The sequence below is a fragment of the Bombus pascuorum genome, chromosome 6 (genome assembly GCF_905332965.1).
Source record: "Bombus pascuorum chromosome 6, iyBomPasc1.1, whole genome shotgun sequence".
Classification (NCBI taxonomy): Eukaryota; Metazoa; Arthropoda; class Insecta; order Hymenoptera; family Apidae; genus Bombus; species Bombus pascuorum.
The window spans coordinates 15,692,049-15,713,463 of record NC_083493.1 but is presented as its reverse complement, the minus strand read 5'-3'; the positions used below and the strand labels follow the sequence as shown (position 1 = coordinate 15,713,463).

General features: G+C 40.8%; 2 protein-coding genes across 5 annotated transcripts in view; both read left to right on the top strand.

Moving 5' to 3' along the window:
* The window catches only part of LOC132908060 (phospholipid-transporting ATPase VB), a 28,106-nt gene extending 15,554 nt beyond the window's left edge, over positions 1–12,552 (top strand). The window contains exons 5-18 of one of the 3 annotated variants that reach the window (XM_060961636.1): positions 7,077–7,352; positions 7,443–7,611; positions 7,791–8,144; positions 8,223–8,518; positions 8,668–8,835; positions 8,915–9,212; positions 9,321–9,753; positions 9,836–10,212; positions 10,291–10,578; positions 10,666–10,917; positions 10,998–11,102; positions 11,211–11,398; positions 11,483–11,647; positions 11,729–12,552. In XM_060961636.1, the coding sequence (XP_060817619.1) occupies positions 7,077–7,352; positions 7,443–7,611; positions 7,791–8,144; positions 8,223–8,518; positions 8,668–8,835; positions 8,915–9,212; positions 9,321–9,753; positions 9,836–10,212; positions 10,291–10,578; positions 10,666–10,917; positions 10,998–11,102; positions 11,211–11,398; positions 11,483–11,647; positions 11,729–11,771 (3,412 nt within the window). In that variant the 3' untranslated portion in view covers positions 11,772–12,552. Of the gene's footprint in view, positions 1–7,076; positions 7,353–7,442; positions 7,612–7,790; positions 8,145–8,222; positions 8,519–8,667; positions 8,836–8,914; positions 9,213–9,320; positions 9,754–9,835; positions 10,213–10,290; positions 10,579–10,665; positions 10,918–10,997; positions 11,103–11,210; positions 11,399–11,482; positions 11,648–11,703 lie in introns of those variants that run through there. The other 2 variants (XM_060961637.1, XM_060961638.1) reach the window with 2 other exon arrangements.
* Positions 12,553–13,849: 1,297 nt separating this feature from the next.
* Positions 13,850–21,415, top strand: part of LOC132908067 (bestrophin-2-like) — a 9,851-nt gene continuing 2,285 nt past the window's right edge. The window contains exons 1-9 of one of the 2 annotated variants that reach the window (XM_060961681.1): positions 13,850–15,381; positions 15,419–16,053; positions 18,711–19,031; positions 19,497–19,830; positions 19,931–20,152; positions 20,367–20,666; positions 20,758–20,786; positions 20,896–21,116; positions 21,218–21,415. The exon at positions 21,218–21,415 is cut by the window's right edge and continues 70 nt beyond it. In XM_060961681.1, coding sequence (XP_060817664.1) covers positions 15,983–16,053; positions 18,711–19,031; positions 19,497–19,830; positions 19,931–20,152; positions 20,367–20,666; positions 20,758–20,786; positions 20,896–21,116; positions 21,218–21,415 — 1,696 coding nt within the window. In that variant the 5' untranslated portion in view covers positions 13,850–15,381; positions 15,419–15,982. The remainder of the gene's footprint in view (positions 15,382–15,418; positions 16,054–18,710; positions 19,032–19,496; positions 19,831–19,930; positions 20,153–20,366; positions 20,667–20,757; positions 20,787–20,895; positions 21,117–21,217) is intronic. The other variant, XM_060961682.1, reaches the window with a different exon arrangement.

The following is a 21,415-nucleotide window of genomic DNA, read 5'->3' as shown; positions in this document are numbered from 1 at the left end:
GCCGATTCCTTTTCAGAAATATAACCCGAGAATTGGCAGAAGAGCACGGCCAAACGCATCGTCCCTTCGTCGTTCTAAACCAAATTCGTTGAAACTAATTTCGTTGTTAAAAATAGAGCTCGAGGTTGGAGGATCGATGCAGCGGCGTTTCGACGATTTGGCTTGTTTCGCGAGGAGAGAACGAGACGAATCTAACAGCCTCGGTACGCTCTAGAAGCTTCGTCGGCGATCGATTCGATCGGCGATAACCCACGTTTAATTGACGTCCACGCGCAGACGGGTTTACGTAGTTGGTGGAGGTAAAAAAAAAGAATAATTACGCAGGATGCGAACGCACGAGAACACGCGGGTCGATCGAGAATCTGTTTCTTCCGCAGCAACGCGTTTCTTACGACCTTTACCTACTTAATAAGCGGTTACACGCACGCGCTCGCTGACCTTCTTTAGCCTCCCGTTTAATTTCGTTCGCTGACGAGATCGACAGTCAACCAGCCCAGCCAGCCAACCAGCCAGCTCTCCACGCGATAGTCAGCAATGTCAAGAACGAACCTTCGCCACGAATTCCAGCTGTCGATTAATGCGCTTTGACTGGTACGAGGCTATGTCGGTCGCGAGCACTCGAACGTCGTTACTGCCTTCTCCCGTGAGATAACGTCACGCGATTCCAAGTCCGCGTTCCGCTCGAACTATCCTACGGATTTCTGTGTCGAGTCGCTTTCGATAATTGCACGAGGCGAAGGAGCTTCGTAACACAGTTACGGAACTCGAACTTAGCGCCTATATAACGTAAGATATAACGAAGTCGTGGTTATACCTGGAAATAGAAATGGTACATGGTAGAAGTAGATGTTCGAGTACGTTTCAGGCCATCTATTTAGGACACCTATTTGTTACATTTATCGGGAAACGCGTGTTTTACTTTGCGTAGTATTTTACGTTCCAAAGCGTACGCGTACGTATGATAAAAGCAGCGAGAAGCAGTCAATTCGTATTAGCAAAGCCGTTTTGCACGCTTCGACTAACGTTGTAAAATTCTTTTGCTTTTCTATCGAAGTCGTTAGTGCGACGCAAGGATGTTTATTTAAGTGGACATAAAATTGCAGAAATACAAAAGAGACATCTATAACGTGTAACTTATGACTCGTCAATTTAATACGCTTACTGGTTTATAAATTATTACGAAGGAGGGCTCGGATATCCTAATAGCTATGACCGACTGTGTATGTCTTATCGGTACGATTGTCGCAAGGTATACGTGACGCGGGAAATGGACGTGTATCGTGCAGGCGTAATCGACTTAATCTAGTACAGTTAGCAATGTTGCTGTACAAATGTCAGATTCGTTTCGGTAATTTTTTAAAAGCATGACGTCATCAGACGCTTAGCAAAAAATCGCAAGATCGATATCCGCTGTTTGCCACATTGTTGTGCAACGCAGCGCGCAACGCTGTTCCTTAAAACGCGTGCATTCGAAAGAATGATTTTCCAATTTTGATCATGTCACCCTTGACGTAATTGTAACCGCGTCTTTGAGAGTCGGGTGAAGCAAAACCCATGTTTTCTAAATGAAAAACGTATAAAAACATATGTATCCAAGATTAAGCTGTAAATACGGCAGTTTTAATGGTGTTTATTTTTACTATCGCGAATACGATTTCTAATTATTAAACAAAACACATCGTTGGATCAAATATATTATTCCGGCTATCTCTGAACGCTGTTTCTTGGATACTTTCTAGTAATTTGCAAAGTTTAGTTAGGAAAACGCCTACGATTAAACGCCTTGATTCGACCGAAACGAGTATAACACGCATAATGGATATATTCGAATAGCTTTGCGAAGCTGTGTATTACACGCCAGTGATACGTATCAATGGCAATGCGTGGATAATCGAATATCGCTAAAGCGGTAAGTGGGAGGCAACCTTTATTCTCAGCAGCTGCGAAACGATCCGACAGGATGGTAGACACAAGGATGTCGTTCGTACGTATCCGTCGAAGACGCCGAGAAGTGGAATAAAACGGCGATGGAAGGCGTAGCGATAAAACCGGTTGCCATATGCCTCAAGCTATTTTCCTCGTTCCTTTCCTGGATGCGAGCAACGAGAGGACGCGACATTCTCCGTGACAATGAAACCCATCGACGGTTCTGCGTTTGTAGCTTTTTCCGCCGGAACGCGCAACATAAAACACACATTGCTGCTCCGTTCCGCGAACTGTTTCGTGCAGTGGCTCGCGAAAGTATTCGCACATTTACAGAGCTTTTTTTATTTAAAATAGTGTTGGATCGTCTGTACGAACCTTTTGCAAATGTACAACGTGATAAACATTTTCAAATTTCATTAGCATTGTCGTAAGACCGACACGATTACATCGGTGAAGTTTCGTCTACATTTCGTCGCATGCAAACCGATGGATTCTCGCGAAAAGGATGTCAATCGTTAGAAAGCATCGACAGAGAAATCCGAAGATGTCGTCGAGTGACTTTGCGCGGACGCTACTGGAAATTTGAAAATATCGCCATTCAGGTGAACTTGTCGAAAAGCTTCTGTTTCTCTGCGAATTCTCTCCGATTGCGGTCGCTTTGAAATATCTTGCAAAGCTCGACTTCAATAATTTTTTCTTGTACGTATAACCGACGGCCTTAGTTTTCGAGTTATATGCCAAAATATCCCGCCGCTCGGCCTTCGTTTTCAAGCTGGATCGGCTTGGTGGTGGTAGTAATGCACGTTAATTTTGCCGCCGCGCGGAGGCCGGCCAGCATTGTTTATATTAACGTGTGCCGATAAGGGGATTCGCAGGGCCGACCATCTCGCGTCGTTAATATTACTATCGCTCCAACCTAACCCGAAAGCTAAAGCTAAAGCAAGGCTACGTCTGGATGTTTTTCCGTACAACTGGAAAACTGAGGCCAACCGTTGGTTATACGTATAGAAAGAAAGTTGCTAAAAATATTGAGCTTTACAGCAACATATTTTAGAATCGTCGAAGTGTTTTCGAACAAGTTTACGAAAATGTTGAATTTTTTCCAAACTTCCAGCGGTTTCCTCGCGAGACCACCGGTGTCCTTGCGTTTCTCTTTCGATGCTCCAACGATACCCTCTAATGACACTCTTTTCGCGAAGCCCCATCACCTTGCGCGTAATGAAACGCGAAACGTAGCGAAGCAAAGTTGGAAACGTAGGTAGAAGCTAGAAAATATTTAGCGCAAATATTTTCCTGAGATCGTTCGAAGGACGAAAGCGATAGAACGCGGAAAGAGACGATTTAGGTTTTCTTTTTCCATGGTGTATAGTGGCGTCGAACGGTCACTGATGTCATCGATTGCGTCATTCAATGCATGGAATATCGGTATCGTATCACGGTTACGTGCCTGCGTCACGCACCCACCGAGGCTCGTGTTTCGTTACGCGCAACAGCTCTAACAAATTAACCGATCGAACGAAGAATTTCGAGAGAATTTCGGTGGCCTAAATATTTTTCTTAATTCAGAACCACGAGGCAACTGTTACGAGAGATTCCTTCTTCCGCTGAAAGAATTCACGAACCGCTTGATAAGTGGGACGAATTTGTCGAAAATTTTTTAGCGAAACTTGCAAACTCGAACGCGCTTGCAAATATCCATCGACGATTTTGAAATTATTATCGACGATTCTTATCTTTGCATAATGTATGTGGTGACAAAACAAAAAAAGATAAGTGCAAGAAATTGTTTTGCTGACCTTCTTACCCCTGTTAGATAACGCGATCGACCGGTAGGAATAAACGAATCCTTTGAAATATCTCTATCGGACGATTGAAATGTTTGTTCGCGCGTTAGGTTGGAAATTATGTTAAATTGTTCACGAAGAGAGTCACGTTACAAACGTACTGATACTTGTTACAGACTCAATTACTATGAAAAGGAAAAGTAAAATTGTTGTATTATCTAACCGCGCGTTATCTATAACGAAAACGTGTTGCATAAAAGAATTTCTAAGGCTACTCAGTTGCTGCCGTCATCGCGACCGATTTATCAACACTTCGTTATCGTAAAAAATTCAAATAGGTCGGGCTTCTTGTCGTGGGTAGAAATACACAGGCAGTAACGTAAGTACGATATTTTATTTTGGACAAATCGAATTGCAATGATTTTATTCTTTACAATTATCATACGTATAACAGTATATATTATAATCCGAGTAAATTGATTTTCAAATGTCAGTATGCGATAATAAAACTGTCGTCCAACCGTTAAAACCTTGTGCGAGATTTTTCGCTCGACAAACTCTCCATCTTCGGGTCCTTTAATTTCAGGACGAATTAACCCGTTTAGAATGAACATTGCGTCAATGCAATAACGTTTCGCTTGTGATTTTCTTTTACATAATCGGCTCGTATTAACTCGAACTCTGTTGAATTCACGTTAGCCTGCTCAGTATGATGTTCGTTACCATTTCTTCTTTCATCGAGATGGTGTAATTTCATGAAATTTACAAAAATTCGAGCATCTGTAAGATGTCCACGTAGATAATTTATTTAATTGTTCTAAATCTGCCAAATCTTCTTGTCCCGGAAGAAGACGCTCGTGTAAAAAGTGTCTTTGAAAACAGTATGACTCACGTAGAGAGAGGAAATAAAAGAAAAAGAACCGTGTGCGTTAAGTTCGCTTTCGTCTGGCGACGAATCAAGTTTTTAACGGTTAAACCGGTGTCGTTCTCCGCAATAGTAATCGAAACTCGTAAGGATGGAATTTACATTTTCCTCGTCCTCGCGGACGTTAGATCCGCCTATCTAGTTCCGCAAGTATTAGAAAGGTGTCTTTCTTTCACAGACGCGTCTTTTACAACGATGCATCTTTGTACAAGCACGAAACCTAATCCGTCGAACGTTGTGATCTTTCTTTTGATAGAACGAAATGGATCGTACGTAATTCGATGAAATAATATAAAACGGAAAATATCGTGCATCCATTAGTTTCTTCTAAAACGAAAGAAACTTTTCGGACGACGTAATATACCGATCGGCGTCATTATTTTAGGTTCAAGGAGTTCATTTCACGGTTCGCGAAGAGTTTTTTTTAAAACGCTCGCTATTGATATTTAAAGTAGAATCCTCGTGATTTGTCGCTTATAACGTGGCCGCCAATTATCCATCTTTAGAAAAGGCGCTACAAAACGAGTCTAGTATCCCAGGTGCGAGCCAAGTTTCTTCTTAGCGAATATGTACGCTACTCACAAGTACAATACAGATATTCGTGAGAGAATTGAATTCTGGCCAAAGACCTGACAACGAATTAACAGTAATTACATCTTGTATTTGTTATCTCTTTATGAAATAAGCAGATTTTAAAATTTAAATTACCCGCTACAAAACATAACAGATACTAATATACTTCATTACCTATATATATATACATTGGCTACATACATTCGCTGTTTAAACATCATCGCTGGTGTTAACGTTGGAAGCGTTCCTATCAGATTTCGCATTCGAGCGAGAAAACGCTTTAACTCTAATCGCTCTCGTTCCTTTTAATAAAGTGATGTATGTATTTCTTGGACAGTGGTTTGGTTGGTTAAAACGTCTCGAAGTAGGTATACAATAAATAGTCCGAATTAAGTTACGAAAGGTTACACGGATCAACGATTCTTATACGACGAGACAAAAATCGTGTAACGGCGACCCCTTAAGTGGAGTCTAGGTCAAATTTGATAGTTCGTCGCGTATGGCGTTGGCAACGAAAAAATATAATATCCCGTTTGAAAAGTTGGAAACAACCTTGAAGTGGCTCTGTGCTTCTACCCACGTTCCAAATTATTCCACGATTATTCGACGATCGTTCCAAGATTATTCCACAATTGTTCCAAATTATTTTTCATGGACGAAGTGCGTACTAATTCCCTTCCGATAGAAATCTCACGCCGCTCTATGAATAACTTCCGATACGAGAAATTCAATATCCAAAGCATTATAATCCGATGGTTTTTATTTTATTATTAGTCGTGTTAGATGGTTATTAGTTTGCAGAAACGATTGGCCTTGTCACGTAATCAGCTTAAACGGTTGCTATATGAATGAAAAAACACGATGGTTCTCCCCACGTTTCATGAAAAGTATAGAAGGTGTATCGTGTAAGTTGAGAACGTTCGAACAACATCAGTTTCGTATTATACGTGCAATTTACCTTAAATTAGTTAGATCGAGGAGAAGATCGAAAGATAAGTGGAGCAGAGCATCGATTTATACATATTCGAATTTATTTTTCCTTCCATTCAATCAGCGATTGATAACTCGAGCGACTAAAACGAAGTTCGACCTTTCTCTGATTTGTGTTTCTCCTTGAGCTCTTCCCTTGGACCGTTTGCGCTATCAATGAGCGAACATCTTGTGACTGGAAGCGTTGAACGGTGACGACAATTAATTAAGAATAATCGATGTCTGGCCGTTGACAATCCGGTTAATGTTAGATAGATAGCACCAATCATCGTCGATCGCGAAGACTGTTATGTTCATCCGTTCATTGAGTAGCGTAATTGCGCTACGAAAGAAACAGGATCTTGCGCGTGAATATGAAACAGCCGATACGTATCTTCCATAGGTAATTACCGCCTTTACGAAGTACGTAACTGATTCCTGGCGAAGTTCGCAAGTCGAGAATTCGTAAGACGGGAGTCTGCCTTAGAAATAACGTTATGAGCGAGAGTTCTATGAGAAAGAATATACGTATAACGCGTAAAATGAATATATACGGATAATAAATAGAGATTTGCGTATTTAAAACTAAGAAAAATTTTAAATCGGAGAAGATTCTTTGAAGAAAGAAAGCAAAGTTATCTCCTTTCTTCGTCACCCGGTGGATCGTCGGTAGCCGCGTCGAGGTAATAGGAGATAATATTTTACATATATCAGGAAACATCGTGTTTTTCAAGAAAAGGCTCCTAGTCTGCTTTGCCACGCGCAATTTAAGATAAAATTTCCGGTCTATAAAATCCGTAAAGCGAGAATTATGTAGCTGAAATTCTCTTTCATAAATGTCACTCCCGTCGTTGATTCGTCAGAGAATCGTTTCTGGAGAACACGTTTCACGATTGCAGCGAAGACGACAGGTATGCAAAGGTGGCGTGGAAAGACGTGAAGGTCGGTGACCTGGTTCACCTCTCGAATAACGAACTCGTACCGGCCGATGTTCTACTCCTGCGAAGCAGCGATCCTCAGGGCGTAGCGTACCTCGATACGTGCAATCTCGACGGTGAGACTAATCTGAAGGAACGACAGGTTGTCAGAGGATTCGTGGATCTGCAGGACACCTTTCAACCGGCCAAGTTTCGATCCGTGATCGAGGTCGATCAACCGAGCACTAGGATATATCGGTGAGCTATCTCTCGACGCTCGTTTCGTGGGCAAGTTAACAAAGGATATCGTAGTTTGAGATTGGCAAAAGTTCAACGTGAAAATTACAGGTTTCACGGTGCTGTGGTTCACCCGAACGGTGGTAGAGTACCTGTTTCTACGGAAAATCTTTTACTCAGGCAATGTTTATTGAAAAATACCGACTTCGTCGAAGGCATAGTGATATACGCTGGTCACGAGACGAAAGCGATGCTTAACAACGGCGGCCCTAGATATAAGGTAACGATCCGTCGATCTTTGTGATCTGTCTAAATATCTAATTATAGATCGTTAAAAGATACGAAAAAGAGAGAAAAAGAACGTTTCGAGGGAAACCGATTCGTTGACCATGGTCACGTAACAAAACGTAACGATGTTTGTAAAAGTATGTAAATCGAGAGAGAGCATTCTTTTTTCAGCGCTCACGATTGGAGAAACGGATGAACAGCGACGTTATATGGTGTGTGGTGATTCTAGTGGTATTATGCGTGATAGGCGCCATCGGTTGCCGAGTTTGGCTTTCCGATTTTTCCGATCAAACGCTCGTCCCATTCATTCCGATCGTTCAAGATCCAAATTACGAGAGTATGCTGACATTCTGGACGTTCGTTATCATTCTGCAAGTAATGATACCACTGAGCCTTTACGTCACTATCGAAATGGCGAAAGTGGGCCAGGTTTATCACATCGGACACGATATTGCCCTTTATGACGCGGAGACGGGACGCTCGGCTGAATGTCGCGCGCTCAATATCACGGAGGAATTAGGTCAGGTAAGCAAACTGATCGAGCTTGTGCGTGGTCTCGATAAGGAAACAGCTATTTGTTCTTTTTTTTTTTTACTTCAACAGGTGCAGTACATATTCTCTGATAAAACTGGCACGCTCACGGAAAATAAAATGCTATTTAGGCGGTGCGTGGTGGGAGGACAGGATTATTCGCACGGCGGAGAGGGTGAGAATTTGATACCTTCGTCGCGACTGAAGGAAGATCTTCTTATAGGTACATTTAGGCATCATCTGCAAGAATTCCTAATCGTATTAGCGATATGTAATACCGTTGTGGTCAATTCTCAACCACATTACGACACCATGAACTCCAGCGGAGTGATCGAAGAACCGCAGAGGAATGGCGAAGAACCTGGAAGGTTTGTATATATTTTTCTTTCTGTTAACTCAGACATGTCTATCGTCCGGAAGGATGACTGGACACTAGCGTGGAAAATATTGCTGAAAGAACTGAGGCATATCTAGGTTAATTACCTTGTTACAAATTATTTACCGTTTACCATTGCAGATATACAAGAATGATAGACAGAAGTTTAACTCCTTCGCCAATTATTCCTCTGTCTGCGTTGTCTCATCCGACCAATAGTCTCGATGAAAATGTGTCATCGATCTCTTCGATAGTCGAAATGGAATCTGTGCTCCATAATTCTACTAAACTATCCAACAAATTATCAAGGTCACTATTTACTTCGTACCTATCTTCTAACGGTATCGTTTTATTGTATTCGCGTACGTTAAGTCGTAAGTATTTGCAGGCCAAAATTCCTCAATGTGACGTCAATACCAAGTTTAGGAATGGGATTGTTAGGTAGAAAATTGTCTCCAAACGGGCAACACAAGAGACGCAGTCCGCTGAGTCCCGTTATCGATGAGAGCGGGAAGAGTAGAGACGAATTGTTACCCGCGGCTGCAATTTACGAAGCGGAAAGTCCGGACGAGCTCGCTTTGGTGAATGCTGCGCGTGCTTATAACGTGAAACTTCTTAAACGAACGGCACGTAGCGCAATTGTTTCTTTGCCGGATAAATCCATTCTTACTTTTGAAATTCTTCATGTGAGTTCTTTACGAATAAATTCTTTTTTCTATTCTTCTATCGATCGAAGAAAATCAAAACGGATCTAAAAGTAATTTGTCTATGATACAACGTACCCGGAATTGCAGGTTTTACCATTTGACTCCAACAGAAAGTGTATGTCTATTTTGGTACGGCACCCTATCACTAACGAGCTAGTGCTGTATAGCAAGGGTGCCGATACAGCGATTCTATCGTCTCTGACACCACAAGATGAAAACTCTATAACAACGATAAAAAATCGGCAGTATCTTCAATCGTACGCCCGGCAAGGTCTTCGAACTTTGGTAGTGGCTAAAAAATCACTGACAGCGCAAGAATACGATAACTGGCGCCAAATGCATTCCGAGGCAGAACTCGCGATGGAAAATCGTGAAATGCGCATTAAAGATTCATACGCGAATCTAGAATGCCATTTGACTTTACTAGGTGCTACGGGAATTGAAGATAAACTTCAAGCTGGAGTACCTGAAACTATGGGTACTCTTATGGCAGCAGGGATCGTAGTTTGGGTTTTAACAGGTATTCTTTTCTGAATTTCAAGCAAATAAAATGACAGTTCTCCATTTAGAATGTATCGTTAACGAATATATTATATCGAAAGGAGACAAACCAGAAACCGCAGTTAATATCGCGTACTCAGCACGCCTTTTTTCCCCTGCGATGCAATTACTGTGGTTGCAAGCAAGATCCAAGTCTGTTGCTGAAACCTTAATTCATGGATATTTAGAATCTGCACGCAAAGAAAGTACGGTTCAAGGAATGGATAACATTAGGGAAATTACAATGTTTAATCGTGATGCGGCAGAAAATGACGCGCATAGGATAGACAGTCCATGGCCGAAGCAACGTGCGCTCATTGTCGACGGCAAAACTTTAACCGTTATTCTTGACCCACGATCAGGATTAACTCGATTGTTTCTCGAGTTAACGAAAACGTGTTCCAGCGTATTGGCTTGTAGAGCCACGCCTCTTCAGAAGGTACAAGAAATCTAATTTTTGTCCTCGTTCTCGACTTTATAATTTATCATTTGATGGACTTTCATGATACGGTTGCAGGCATATATCGTACGCATAGTGAAGGAACAGTTAGGAATGAGGACTTTGGCAATCGGCGATGGTGCCAATGATGTTAGCATGATTCAAACCGCGGATGTAGGAGTTGGTATCTCCGGACAAGAAGGTACACAAGCTGTCATGGCTGCAGACTTTGCCATTTCACGATTCTCGATGCTTAGCAGACTTCTTTTGCTGCATGGTCATTGGTGTTACGACCGCTTGTCTAGAATGATCTTATATTTTTTTTACGAGAACGCTACTATCGTTTTCGTCCTGTTTTGGTATCAGGTATAGTTTCTACTTCTACACATTCCACTTCATTTTTTAATATTCTAGCTTTAATACCCGTATAAAATTGTCTTATCATTTTTGTAGCTATACTGCGGATTTACTGGAACAGTCATGATGGACCAAATTTATCTAATGCTGTACAATTTAATGTTTACGTCTATGCCACCGCTTGTATTAGGCATATACGATCGAGTGGCTTCACCCGGTGTTTTGTTGTCTAACCCTCATCTGTACAAAAGAGGACGCCTTGGACTCGTATACCAGACATACACATTTTGGATAACCATTGCTGATGCTTTGTATCAAAGTATCGTCATTTTTTTTGTTAATGAGGGTGTTAGTATAGTAGTCTCAAAAAATGTGATATAGTATAAGTTAATACACCGACATGATTAAAAGGAAACTATCTTGTTTAGGTATACTATGATTCATCTGTTGACATTTGGGAGTTTGGAACAACTGTGATGACTTGTTCTGTTGTTATTATGTTGACCAATATTGCCATAGAAATTAGATCTTGGGTAAATAAAAGTTTTATTATATATATTATATAATGTATTATACGATATACATTATAGACGTATATTACACTGGATATTACATGCTATACGATGTGATTTCGTTTGCAGACGATAATTCATCTTTTTGCCGTAATGGGATCACTAGGAGTATTTTTCGGTTTCTGTTTAATTTATAACGTGGTTTGCGTTAATTGTATGGGTCTCCTATGTTCGTATTGGGTAATGGAAATGGCTATCATGAGATATACATACTGGCTTACAGTATTACTTACCTGTGTTCTAGCATTGATGCCTAAGTATGTCATTGTATCTTACGTATTAACGGACAATAAATATTCTACAAATTAAATTATACACAACTTTTATTATTGTGTATTTAGATTATTTTGTAGAGCCATAAAATCGACGATAGCTCCCGATTTTATGCAAAGTGCCACGTTGAATGCACCATCGAAAAGTGGTAGCCATAGACAACGAATCGCTGAGAGAAGCGAAAATAGTTTCATTGCTGGTTGGTCGCGATCAACGCAGCATGCTACTATAAGGTACATCGTGCTTTTTAGATCTAAGACATAAATTATGGATTATTTAAATTATACAGATTTCTCCGATTTTTTATGTTTCAGAACTGGGACTAAACACGATACGTTGACAACTATCGTTGCATGACATATCTTAAAAATTCAAATAAGACTGTCGGCACGTTGTAAAAGAATAATTAAGACTATTGACAGTGCTGTTTCGTCAAAATTATTAGGACAAAATCAACGTCCTTTGTCGCATTTCAAGCTGTACCGTTCCTAAGGATTGTAAAAACATTGTCAAGGAATGTATTATTAATTTTAATATGCATTTTTCCATCAGAAACATGCTGTACTTTGTCGAAACTATATTAGTCATCGAAATCATCGTTCACGATCGTTTTCGTTATTCGTCGAGTGGCCTTAAATCCAGACTGCTACTGTTTATTGCATTTTATGGCTGTGACTTTTAGGGACCAAAACTTTTAATCCAGTAGTAATATCAATGTCAATTGATCGAAAGGTTCATTCGGACTCATTTATACGCGCGTGTCCGAGTTGTACATGGAATCAATTAATAATTTATTCAGGTTGCAACTGTTCTCTTAGAAACGAATATAAAAGAGTCTATATTATAAGAATGTAAACTACAGTTTAAATGTATATTATCTTCATTGAAGTTCATATTATATAAGTTACAAACTCGCGTTAATCATACGAGTGTAACGCATGTGAATTTTACACTCGTGATTCTAGTACTGTAATTTTAGAAGTGTATGTACGATTCGCCAGCATAGAGGTTCTATTAAACGTGTATAATGGATGTCATGACAACACACCTTACCGTTCTTAACATAGTATTTTGATAAATGATTAAGAAAAATCTACGTGTACATAGCCATAACCAGTAAAACCGTGTGTTCTATAAACCCTGTCGTTTCATTAATATCAGATGTTTCGTGTCTCCTAAAATTTTTTAACGCGAAACACGAGAATATTGTCACCTTCGTTTTTAGTTTCCAATTCGTAGTTCTTTCATAATTTTGCTGATGACGTGTTTTAAATATTTAGTCAACTCCGATTGCTTCTATAGCACTTTCAAACATGACTATCATTTGAAATATCGAACGAACTCACCAGAGTTATGTATTTGCGCGAAATACGAATATTTTCATTAATTATCAGTCTTATTTCCAGAATAGTCGTATTATTCCTTTACTCGGTCTTTATGTTATTTAATTTTTAGTGGGTTAAACGTAATTTCGGTAGAATGATTTTTCAACGGTTGGTGAGCACCACTGGTCGATGCGGAAACACGAGGTATGACGGGGATAGGATCGAAAGGCGAGTGGTGCGGCACCGGGGGATCTTTTGGCGTGCTGCGGCAACGACTAGTCTCAGTCACATATTCAGTATTCTTTCTATAAAAGACAGGTAGAGTTTGCGTGTACGATACTCTTGGAGCTTGATTGGTCGCGATTGTGCCTAGTGCTCGGGAAACTCACGACCAGCTGTGCTTGGAATTCCGTAAAATGAATTTCGTTGTACGAAGCGTGCGCAGGGTAGAAGGACAAAGTGGGGCGTAGGACGAGCTCAAGGATCTTTCGAGCCTCGCTCTCTTCCTTTGTCATGAAATTACGGCTTAACGCTCCAAGATACTGTACCCGAAATTTTTGACCTGAACAGGTCTGTTACCGAATGTCTTCTGCGTTAGTTCAGTTTTAGCAAATCGATGAAATGTTTCGTTTCAGTGTTACAAAGATGTCATGTTTTTAGAGTAGTCAGCAGAGCAATTTTCAACTCACGTGATAAGGAGAAGGATCGCTTTACGTCAACAAAGAACATGCGAATTTCATGAAGATACAGTGAATTACGAATCTTTAAATTGTGATCGAATTAAAGAGACAATTTTTATCGTTACCGAATAATTTCTTTTACATTTCGGAGCAAAAATATTTATTTCCATCGGTGTGTGGTGCTGACACTGGTGATAATCCTGATCCTGTTCCGTGTTACCTGCTTGATAATGCATTGCGTGTAGATACAATAAACGAGCTACGTTAGAAACATTAATTCGTTGCACATGTATGTTCCATGCTTTCCCTTCTGCGTCATTCTGGTTTCTCCAGAATGACTGTGCATACACGTGCTCGTTGCGTTTACAAGGACAAAATTAGAGCCTTTCAAAGGTAGCGTCAAAAGTGGCGATCAACATCACGCTTTTCACGGATGCACAAATGACCTGACACCTTCTAAATATATCGATCGCATGTACCAATCGACTTTTTATGCTCTAGTTCTAACGATTCTTCCATCGAACAGCCGAGTCTCGAAAAATTCTAGTGCAAACTTTGTAAAACAAAATTGTAAAAACCACGAAATACAGGCGAAACGGTACAACAAATTCATACACAATATTGGAAAGATAACATTTATCAGTCTGCTACCATTAATCTAATAAAGGGGTGCTTGTAGAGGGACATCTACATCCTTATCACGGTGTCGAGTGCAGACAGAATAAAGTCCCTATGTGATTCTGTGCGAGCGATATCGAAAGCACTTTAAATGAAACCCTAATGTCGAATACGAATACAATTAATTTTAGAGATAAAACTTATCCGTAAGATTCAGAAACCAGTGGACATACTAAAAATAAGGAAAGTAACATTTTATGCTTCTATTCGAAGAAATTCTATACCAAGAATGTAAAGCAGGTCGGCGGCACGATAACAGACTACTTACCTATAACGCGATAACGATCCACGTACAAGGTTACGAGTCAAGCTTACCATTTCGATTACTGCAACGTGCTGTTAACAAGGGACGGATAGAAAACGCATCTTGCGTAAAGCTTGTGAAATATAGAACGCAAATGAGTCATTGCACCGAGAACGGAAGTGAACAAAGGCTCGGTCGTTTGGCATAGATCGTTAGTGGGGATCAGATTTAGAAAATAATATGGTGATCGAACGAATGCAATTTGATAGGAGGTGTGCCTCGGGTGTTTGAGGAAGATCGAAACGAACGGTTAAACTTGTCTATCGTGTACGAGTTCCGCGTGACTTTTTACTTGGAAAATGAGTGATGCGATGATCAAACGTACCACCACATAGCAGGCGGTTTGTTCTTTGTGTACTATTGAATTTTTACTAAGTGATTTCTATATAGAGAAAGAGATAAGACTGGTATCAAAGACGGGTGTTATAAAATGTGTTTGTTTTTTAATACCAATAGGTTATCGATAACAAGCGTGGATTACCACCTTCGTCGATATATCTGGCATTCTAGGCTCACCTGTGGAACTAGCTAAGACGAAGACAAACCGTAGTAGCGTTTCGGTATTGCCTCCAACCGGGCGACTTTTCAAACGTATTATCGGTGTTCTTGAGCGCGAACGTATACCGGAAACGACGTTCGAATTGTCAACGACTCGATGAAAGGAGCCAGTGAAGTGCCAGTGAATTATCGATAATACATACGACGACAAGCACCATTGTGTTAACAGCTTAAGGATAATAGTAGCTTTAAACGACCAGAGGTGTAACAACGAGGTATTTAATAGTCATGTATCAACGATAACGTGTTACGCGGTAGGGTACTATACGAAATCATTTTACTTGTTCAACGAAAATAATCATTTTTACCGAAGAAAGAAGGGGAACGAGAACGCGGCGACTCGATACAGTGTCAACGTAATTTGTAGGATTGCATCGACCATTTTTCTTTTCCTTCAAACGGCGGGTTCCGTGATATTTGCCGTCTCTTGCTAACAGAGCGCACCGGGAGAGGAGCGAGTAGCATGTGAGAACCGAATCGAAAAGAAAACGAACGAAAGCGCGGTAAATTGAAAGTGCGTCGCGTAACTCGCAAAATATCGCGTTAAATCGTAAAAATATTTCGTACCTCGTTAACTGATATCGCGATTACCGACATCTCTTTCTAGTAGAGCGTACCGCGAAGACGTTGACACGTCAAAGATTCCAAAGGAAAAGCAATTTCATCGAGTAACGTCGTTTTCGGTGTCGTGCGATTGCAACGAATTACATAATCGATGGACGAAGAGAAAAAGAGACAGCAAGACACGCGTAAAGCACATCGAGAATGACCTTCGCAGCCGTCTCGTTTGTCTGTCTATCGTCGAGGGAGAAGAACTCAGAGATAAAGTGGTACGCGATTTAATTAATAGCTTGGCGTAATCGTCAGACGGAAAAAAGGTGAAAGAAAAGGATGCGATACGCGTGCCAGGAGAGATGATTTTAGCGAGACAACGTTCTGGCGAGAATATCGGTGAGATCTTCTTCTAAAGGAACTGCAGTTGGTTATGCCGTGTTTCTCAGCACAGCAGGTGTATCGTGAGAGATGACAGTCACTTATACCGCCGAAGTCGCTACCTGCAGAGGTCTCGGTTGCTTCCTAAAATTACTCCTAAGGTAAGCAGTTTAGGTTTAGCTCGTTCGTTCAGTCGACACTATTGCATGCAGTTAAGAAGACCGTTGATAAGTTATATCGGTTGTAGTTTATTTTTACTTTGTCCTGTTTACGTTGTCAATTTTGACAGCGACGTTCGTTCCATTTAACTTTCGTACGTTACCATGATATTTTCTCTGGCTGAAAATGACTCCTGTCCACTCGACGCTCGATAAATGGCATACTATCGGTACTTGATAGATAAACGCAAGATTTTCAGATACAAAGGTGTATCTTGTTAACGGATCGTAATCTTTTCCGACGATTCTTTTTGATTTTGCACGCGATTATTTATCAGATATCGTGTTTGAATAATATTTTCAATTCTTCCGTCATAGTTTTCCGCGAAAAAACGCGTCACGCGTTCGCACGCGAAGGATATCAAGGAGAAGCGTAACCAAGGTTGTATACATCTCGACAATTCTACTTACGTACATATATCGACGAGACCTGCAGGAACATCGTATCTTTCATTTTTCACTACTTACGTTACACGATTCGTACGCCATCGATTATTTCCTAGTGACTAATGGATTATTATTCTTATTCAATGAGAACCGTTTGTTTCGTTGATTCTAAGACAACTCGTATATAGAATATCGAGGAAGATTTATTCCATTTTTCACTTGACCCGTGGTCGTTGACCTTTCTATTATTATTTCAATTACGCTATATCCGTACTCGGATGCGGTGTTTCAACTGTTCGAAGCTCGTCACGTGCAAGCCATGCTTTAAATTACGCGCGTTACTCGTTTGCTCTTCGAAGAATGTAATATATTATATTTACAGTTACTCCATTGTCTGTCCGACCATACTATTTGTCCGAATCGTATTTGTTGTGACACGAGATCGCACTCGATGTCCTATTAATCGAACTCTTGCTACTTACGAACGCGAGCCTTTATTTTGCAATCGAGTAAGAAACGAATTAATTATCACGTCATTGCATAAATAATATCCTTGGCAGACGCTTTGTCGTCGAATCTCTTTCAATGAATTTAATGAAATTAACGTTAAATACAACGCAAAATACAACCAATAAAGATTATTACTTGTAACTAATTTTATTCTCTACGTTTACTACGGGCTATTCTCTACGTTTAAAGCACGAGCAAATTTGAATTCTCGTTTTAAAGCTACCAACATTATATATATATATGTACATAAACACGACGTTACTTGTAGACGTTCTGATGTTATTGAACTCCGGTTGTACGAGTTCTTTGTTTCCCGACGACACGAGATAAACAGATTTCCACTGTATCTTCCAATTTTCGTTGGAATGTCGATCGTGCTATGGGAAAATCGACGCGAAAAAGATACTCGAGTAGTCTTGGTTTAGTCGCCTTTTAGTATTCATAGAGCGTCGTCCTGCCTTATTCATTAGCGGAACGTTTATCGCGATAACAGATCTCTTACGACGATCCGACGACCTGTAGCCTTATTTAACGAAATGTTTCACGCTCGAGAATATTTCCGATTATGCATCATCGTCGAAAATAAGGTACAATTGTGTAGACTGTAAACTATAGGTCTTTGAAGTCTGTAATAAGACCATAGTTCGTCAGAGAAATTCTACGAATCGATCCGCGTTTATTTCCTCCAGTTTAGTCGTTATCGGGTCACGTTATGTACAATTGCTTGCGAAATTACTCAAACGCTCGTAGAGATACGATTGCACGTTACACGAAACATCTTGAAAGTTCATTGATAATATGACGAGACTGGACTGTCATGGTTATATCGATGAATTTTTGAGAGAAAATCTGAAAATCGTGGCACACAATGTGAGAATCAAATCGATATACAGAAATTACATTTTTACGATATTTAGCGCAGGTACGCGTATATTTATAGATCACGGCAGTGATTACTTAGACAGTCAATTATTCGTTCCGTTAATAAGACTCGATATTCCCTGGAATTATATATATCTATATTTAACATATTTACATATATTCAAGATTACTATCCACGTCGTGCTAATTTCTTTACTAAAAATATATTTTCGCATCAATTCCAAATTTCATCGATATAATCATCACAGACGTGTTTCGTTATCGTGCTAATTTTCAGAGTGTTTCGTACAACGTATCCGTATATGCGTACATGCAAGTTGTCTATGGTAAGTGTACAAATACTTTGGCGAGCAACCGTATTTCGAACATAATACGATCGCGTGTTCGCGTGTAAACGCTTTACTCGCCACCAAGGTGCGAACAATGGAAAATTGTGCGAGACTCTATCGCCTAGGTATCAATTCTCAATCTCAAGGATGAGTCGATCGCGAAATTCCTTGGATCTCAACGCGCGGTACAGACGAGATTCCTCGAGATAAGAAAAAGAGATCTCGTAATTCATCGTTGGAACGCACACGATGTATTCCGTGATTAAGCAGAGACTTGCAGGATAATGATCGTTGGACGATCCACTGAATTATCGCGATGGTTTCTCGGAACTAACTACGCTAACAATCTCGAACAGATTCTGTGACCTAAAATCGCAGACATCGATTGCACTTTCACAGAAATTGAAAGTGCTTTCGAGAAGTGTATTTTATTTTTTCTAATTAATCTGCGGCTATTAAAACGTCTTGCGTTACGTATCGTTTGTTTTCTAGATGGCGAGCGAGCGTGTACAAGCTTGTCTGGTTGGACCTAGCTCTTTTCCTCTTCATATATTATTCGCTGTCGAGTATTTACCGACTGATATTGGACGAAGAACAAAAGAAGATATTCGCGGCCATAGTAGCGTACTGCAACGCGTACAGCGATCTAATTCCGCTGTCTTTCGTCCTGGGCTTCTACGTCACTATTGTTATGACCAGGTGGTGGAATCAATACATGGTGATACCGTGGCCAGACTCGATCGCGGTTTTCGTGTCAGCCACTATTCACGGCAACGACGAGAGAGGTCGACTAATGCGCCGAACTATCGTCAGGTACATAAAATACTGTGCAACGGTCTTCAGCCAATACGATATGGAAGAGAGACGGGACGATTAAAAATTTGTCATAAGAAGAGAGAAAGTCGAAAATAGAAATAACTTGTATGGAATATTAAAAGCAAAATGTCGGATATTATAATTTAGTTTATTTAAAAATTGTATCCGTCGAAAGAGCGAAATGCGTTCGCATAAAATACTATTTCGAGATGACATCGACTTTTATATACGTCCATAAAAAAAAAACGAAAAATTTTCATTTGGTAAGTGAGCTAACATCTTTGCACAGTACTGTGCACGCTGCTCGTTACTGTGGCACGACAGAACGGTAAGAATCGATTCGATTAAAGTCAAGGAGAGAAGTAATCCAGTTGAACCGTTGTACTGGTATAAAAAGTATTTAATTTTCCTCGATACATATATATATGTATATATATAACAACTGCTTTCCTTTCGTTTCAGGTACGTGTGCGTTTGCTTAACGCTAGTACTGGCGATGGTTTCGCCCCGTGTAAAGAAACGATTCCCCACGTTAGAGCACTTCGTGGAAGCGGGTTTGTTGCTGGAGAACGAGCTAGTCATATTCGAGAGTCTGAACACAAAGTTTCCTAAGCCCAGCAAGCATTGGTTACCGATAGTATGGGCGTCAAGTATCGTGACAAGAGCGAGGAAGGAGGGCCGGATTCGTGACGACTTCGCCGTGAAAACATTGATAGACGAGTTAAATAAGTTTCGCGGCCTCTGCGGTAGCCTCATGCACTATGATACTATTAGCGTTCCTTTAGTTTACACTCAGGTGAGCGCGTCCAACACGCACCAGAACCGTGTACATTTAACATTCGTGCATCCATCGTACCGAGAATTTTAATTTCCTTTTCTGTTCGCGTATTCTGTAGGTAGTTACGTTAGCTGTGTATACGTACTTTTTAACAAGCGTGATGGGTCGGCAGTCGGTGACCGATGCATCGCCCAACATCGATATGTATTTTCCAGTATTCACAACGCTGCAATTCTTTTTTTATATGGGTTGGTTGAAAGTAGCCGAGACTTTGATTAATCCGTTCGGCGAGGACGACGATGATTTCGAAGTCAATTGGATAATCGACAGAAATTTACAGGTATAACGTCTAACGAAAGGACCACGCGTTCAATCTTTCCGAAATGGATTTTTTCTTTCAACGATGAACCAAATTATACATATAATAGCATACGTTACGATAGCATACGTTGTAATAGACGTTTTAAAGCGTATAGTATGCATTGCGCTACTGTTAGCTTTATAAATGTTGATGTATCTTTTTCCATATTCTAATCCCGTACGTATCGTAAAAGGTGAGCTACCTTATCGTCGATGAGATGCACCACGAGCATCCAGAATTAATCCGCGATCAATATTGGGACGAGATCTTCCCCGCGGAACTTCCGTACACGGCGGCAGCGCAGCCCTTCCGCGAGGAGCATCCGGAGCCATCCACGGCTAGAATTCAGTTATCCGCGGCACAGCAAGAACTTCAACCATCTTCGGTCAGGATCGATGAAATGGCAGGGGACTATCAACAGAAGTTCCGCCCTGACATAGCCGACGACGCCGCGTCTGGTATACACTTCATAGCGACTGGGAAAATGTCAAGGTTGGTCTTGGAACGATGCTATTTTGCGAATGTTTTGCTCCACGCGATACGGGTTTTTTTGTAAACGCTCATATGCCTAACGCTTAACCAAGAGCGCAACCGAGAGTGGTAAAATAGCGAGGTAATATTATTTCTTTAACGTCTATCTACTGTATAAGTTACGATATCGAGTACTGAAAATATGCGAAGGTTATTGGGTTATGGAACCGGAAGTATATGTTTACTTGTAGAAGCGCTAGCAGAGTAAGCAATCGGGACCGTACCATGAGCGGAGGCTCCACTCCAAGCATCATCGGAGAATCTCTACCAAGAGTCAACAGCGTCACCAGCGTGCTGAAACGATTATTCAGTAAAGACGATAGACCAGATGGCGGTACATCAAGCGGGACTAAAACACCCGGAAGGCTCGCATCTTCTAGTTCGGCCGCTTCGCTACAAAATAGAGCCGTTGGTAAGTTCAGGTTTCAAATTTTCATAAAAATTCGAGCATATACATGTATGTGCGTTTCTCCGGCTAAACTCTGTTTGATATGTACTGAAAATGTTAAATAGCAGGAGGAGGCTCGATGAGGATCGGAGTAATCAAGGAAGAAGCGGACGAACAGATGACGTTAACGTCGATGAAGTCGGAGAAGAGACCTCACGTGCAGAGCATATTTTCGCCGGGACCACCACCTCCGAGTGCTCCCGTCGCTGTTCCTGGTATGGAACACTCACGAAACGGAGAGATATTTTCGTGTAGCGCTCCTG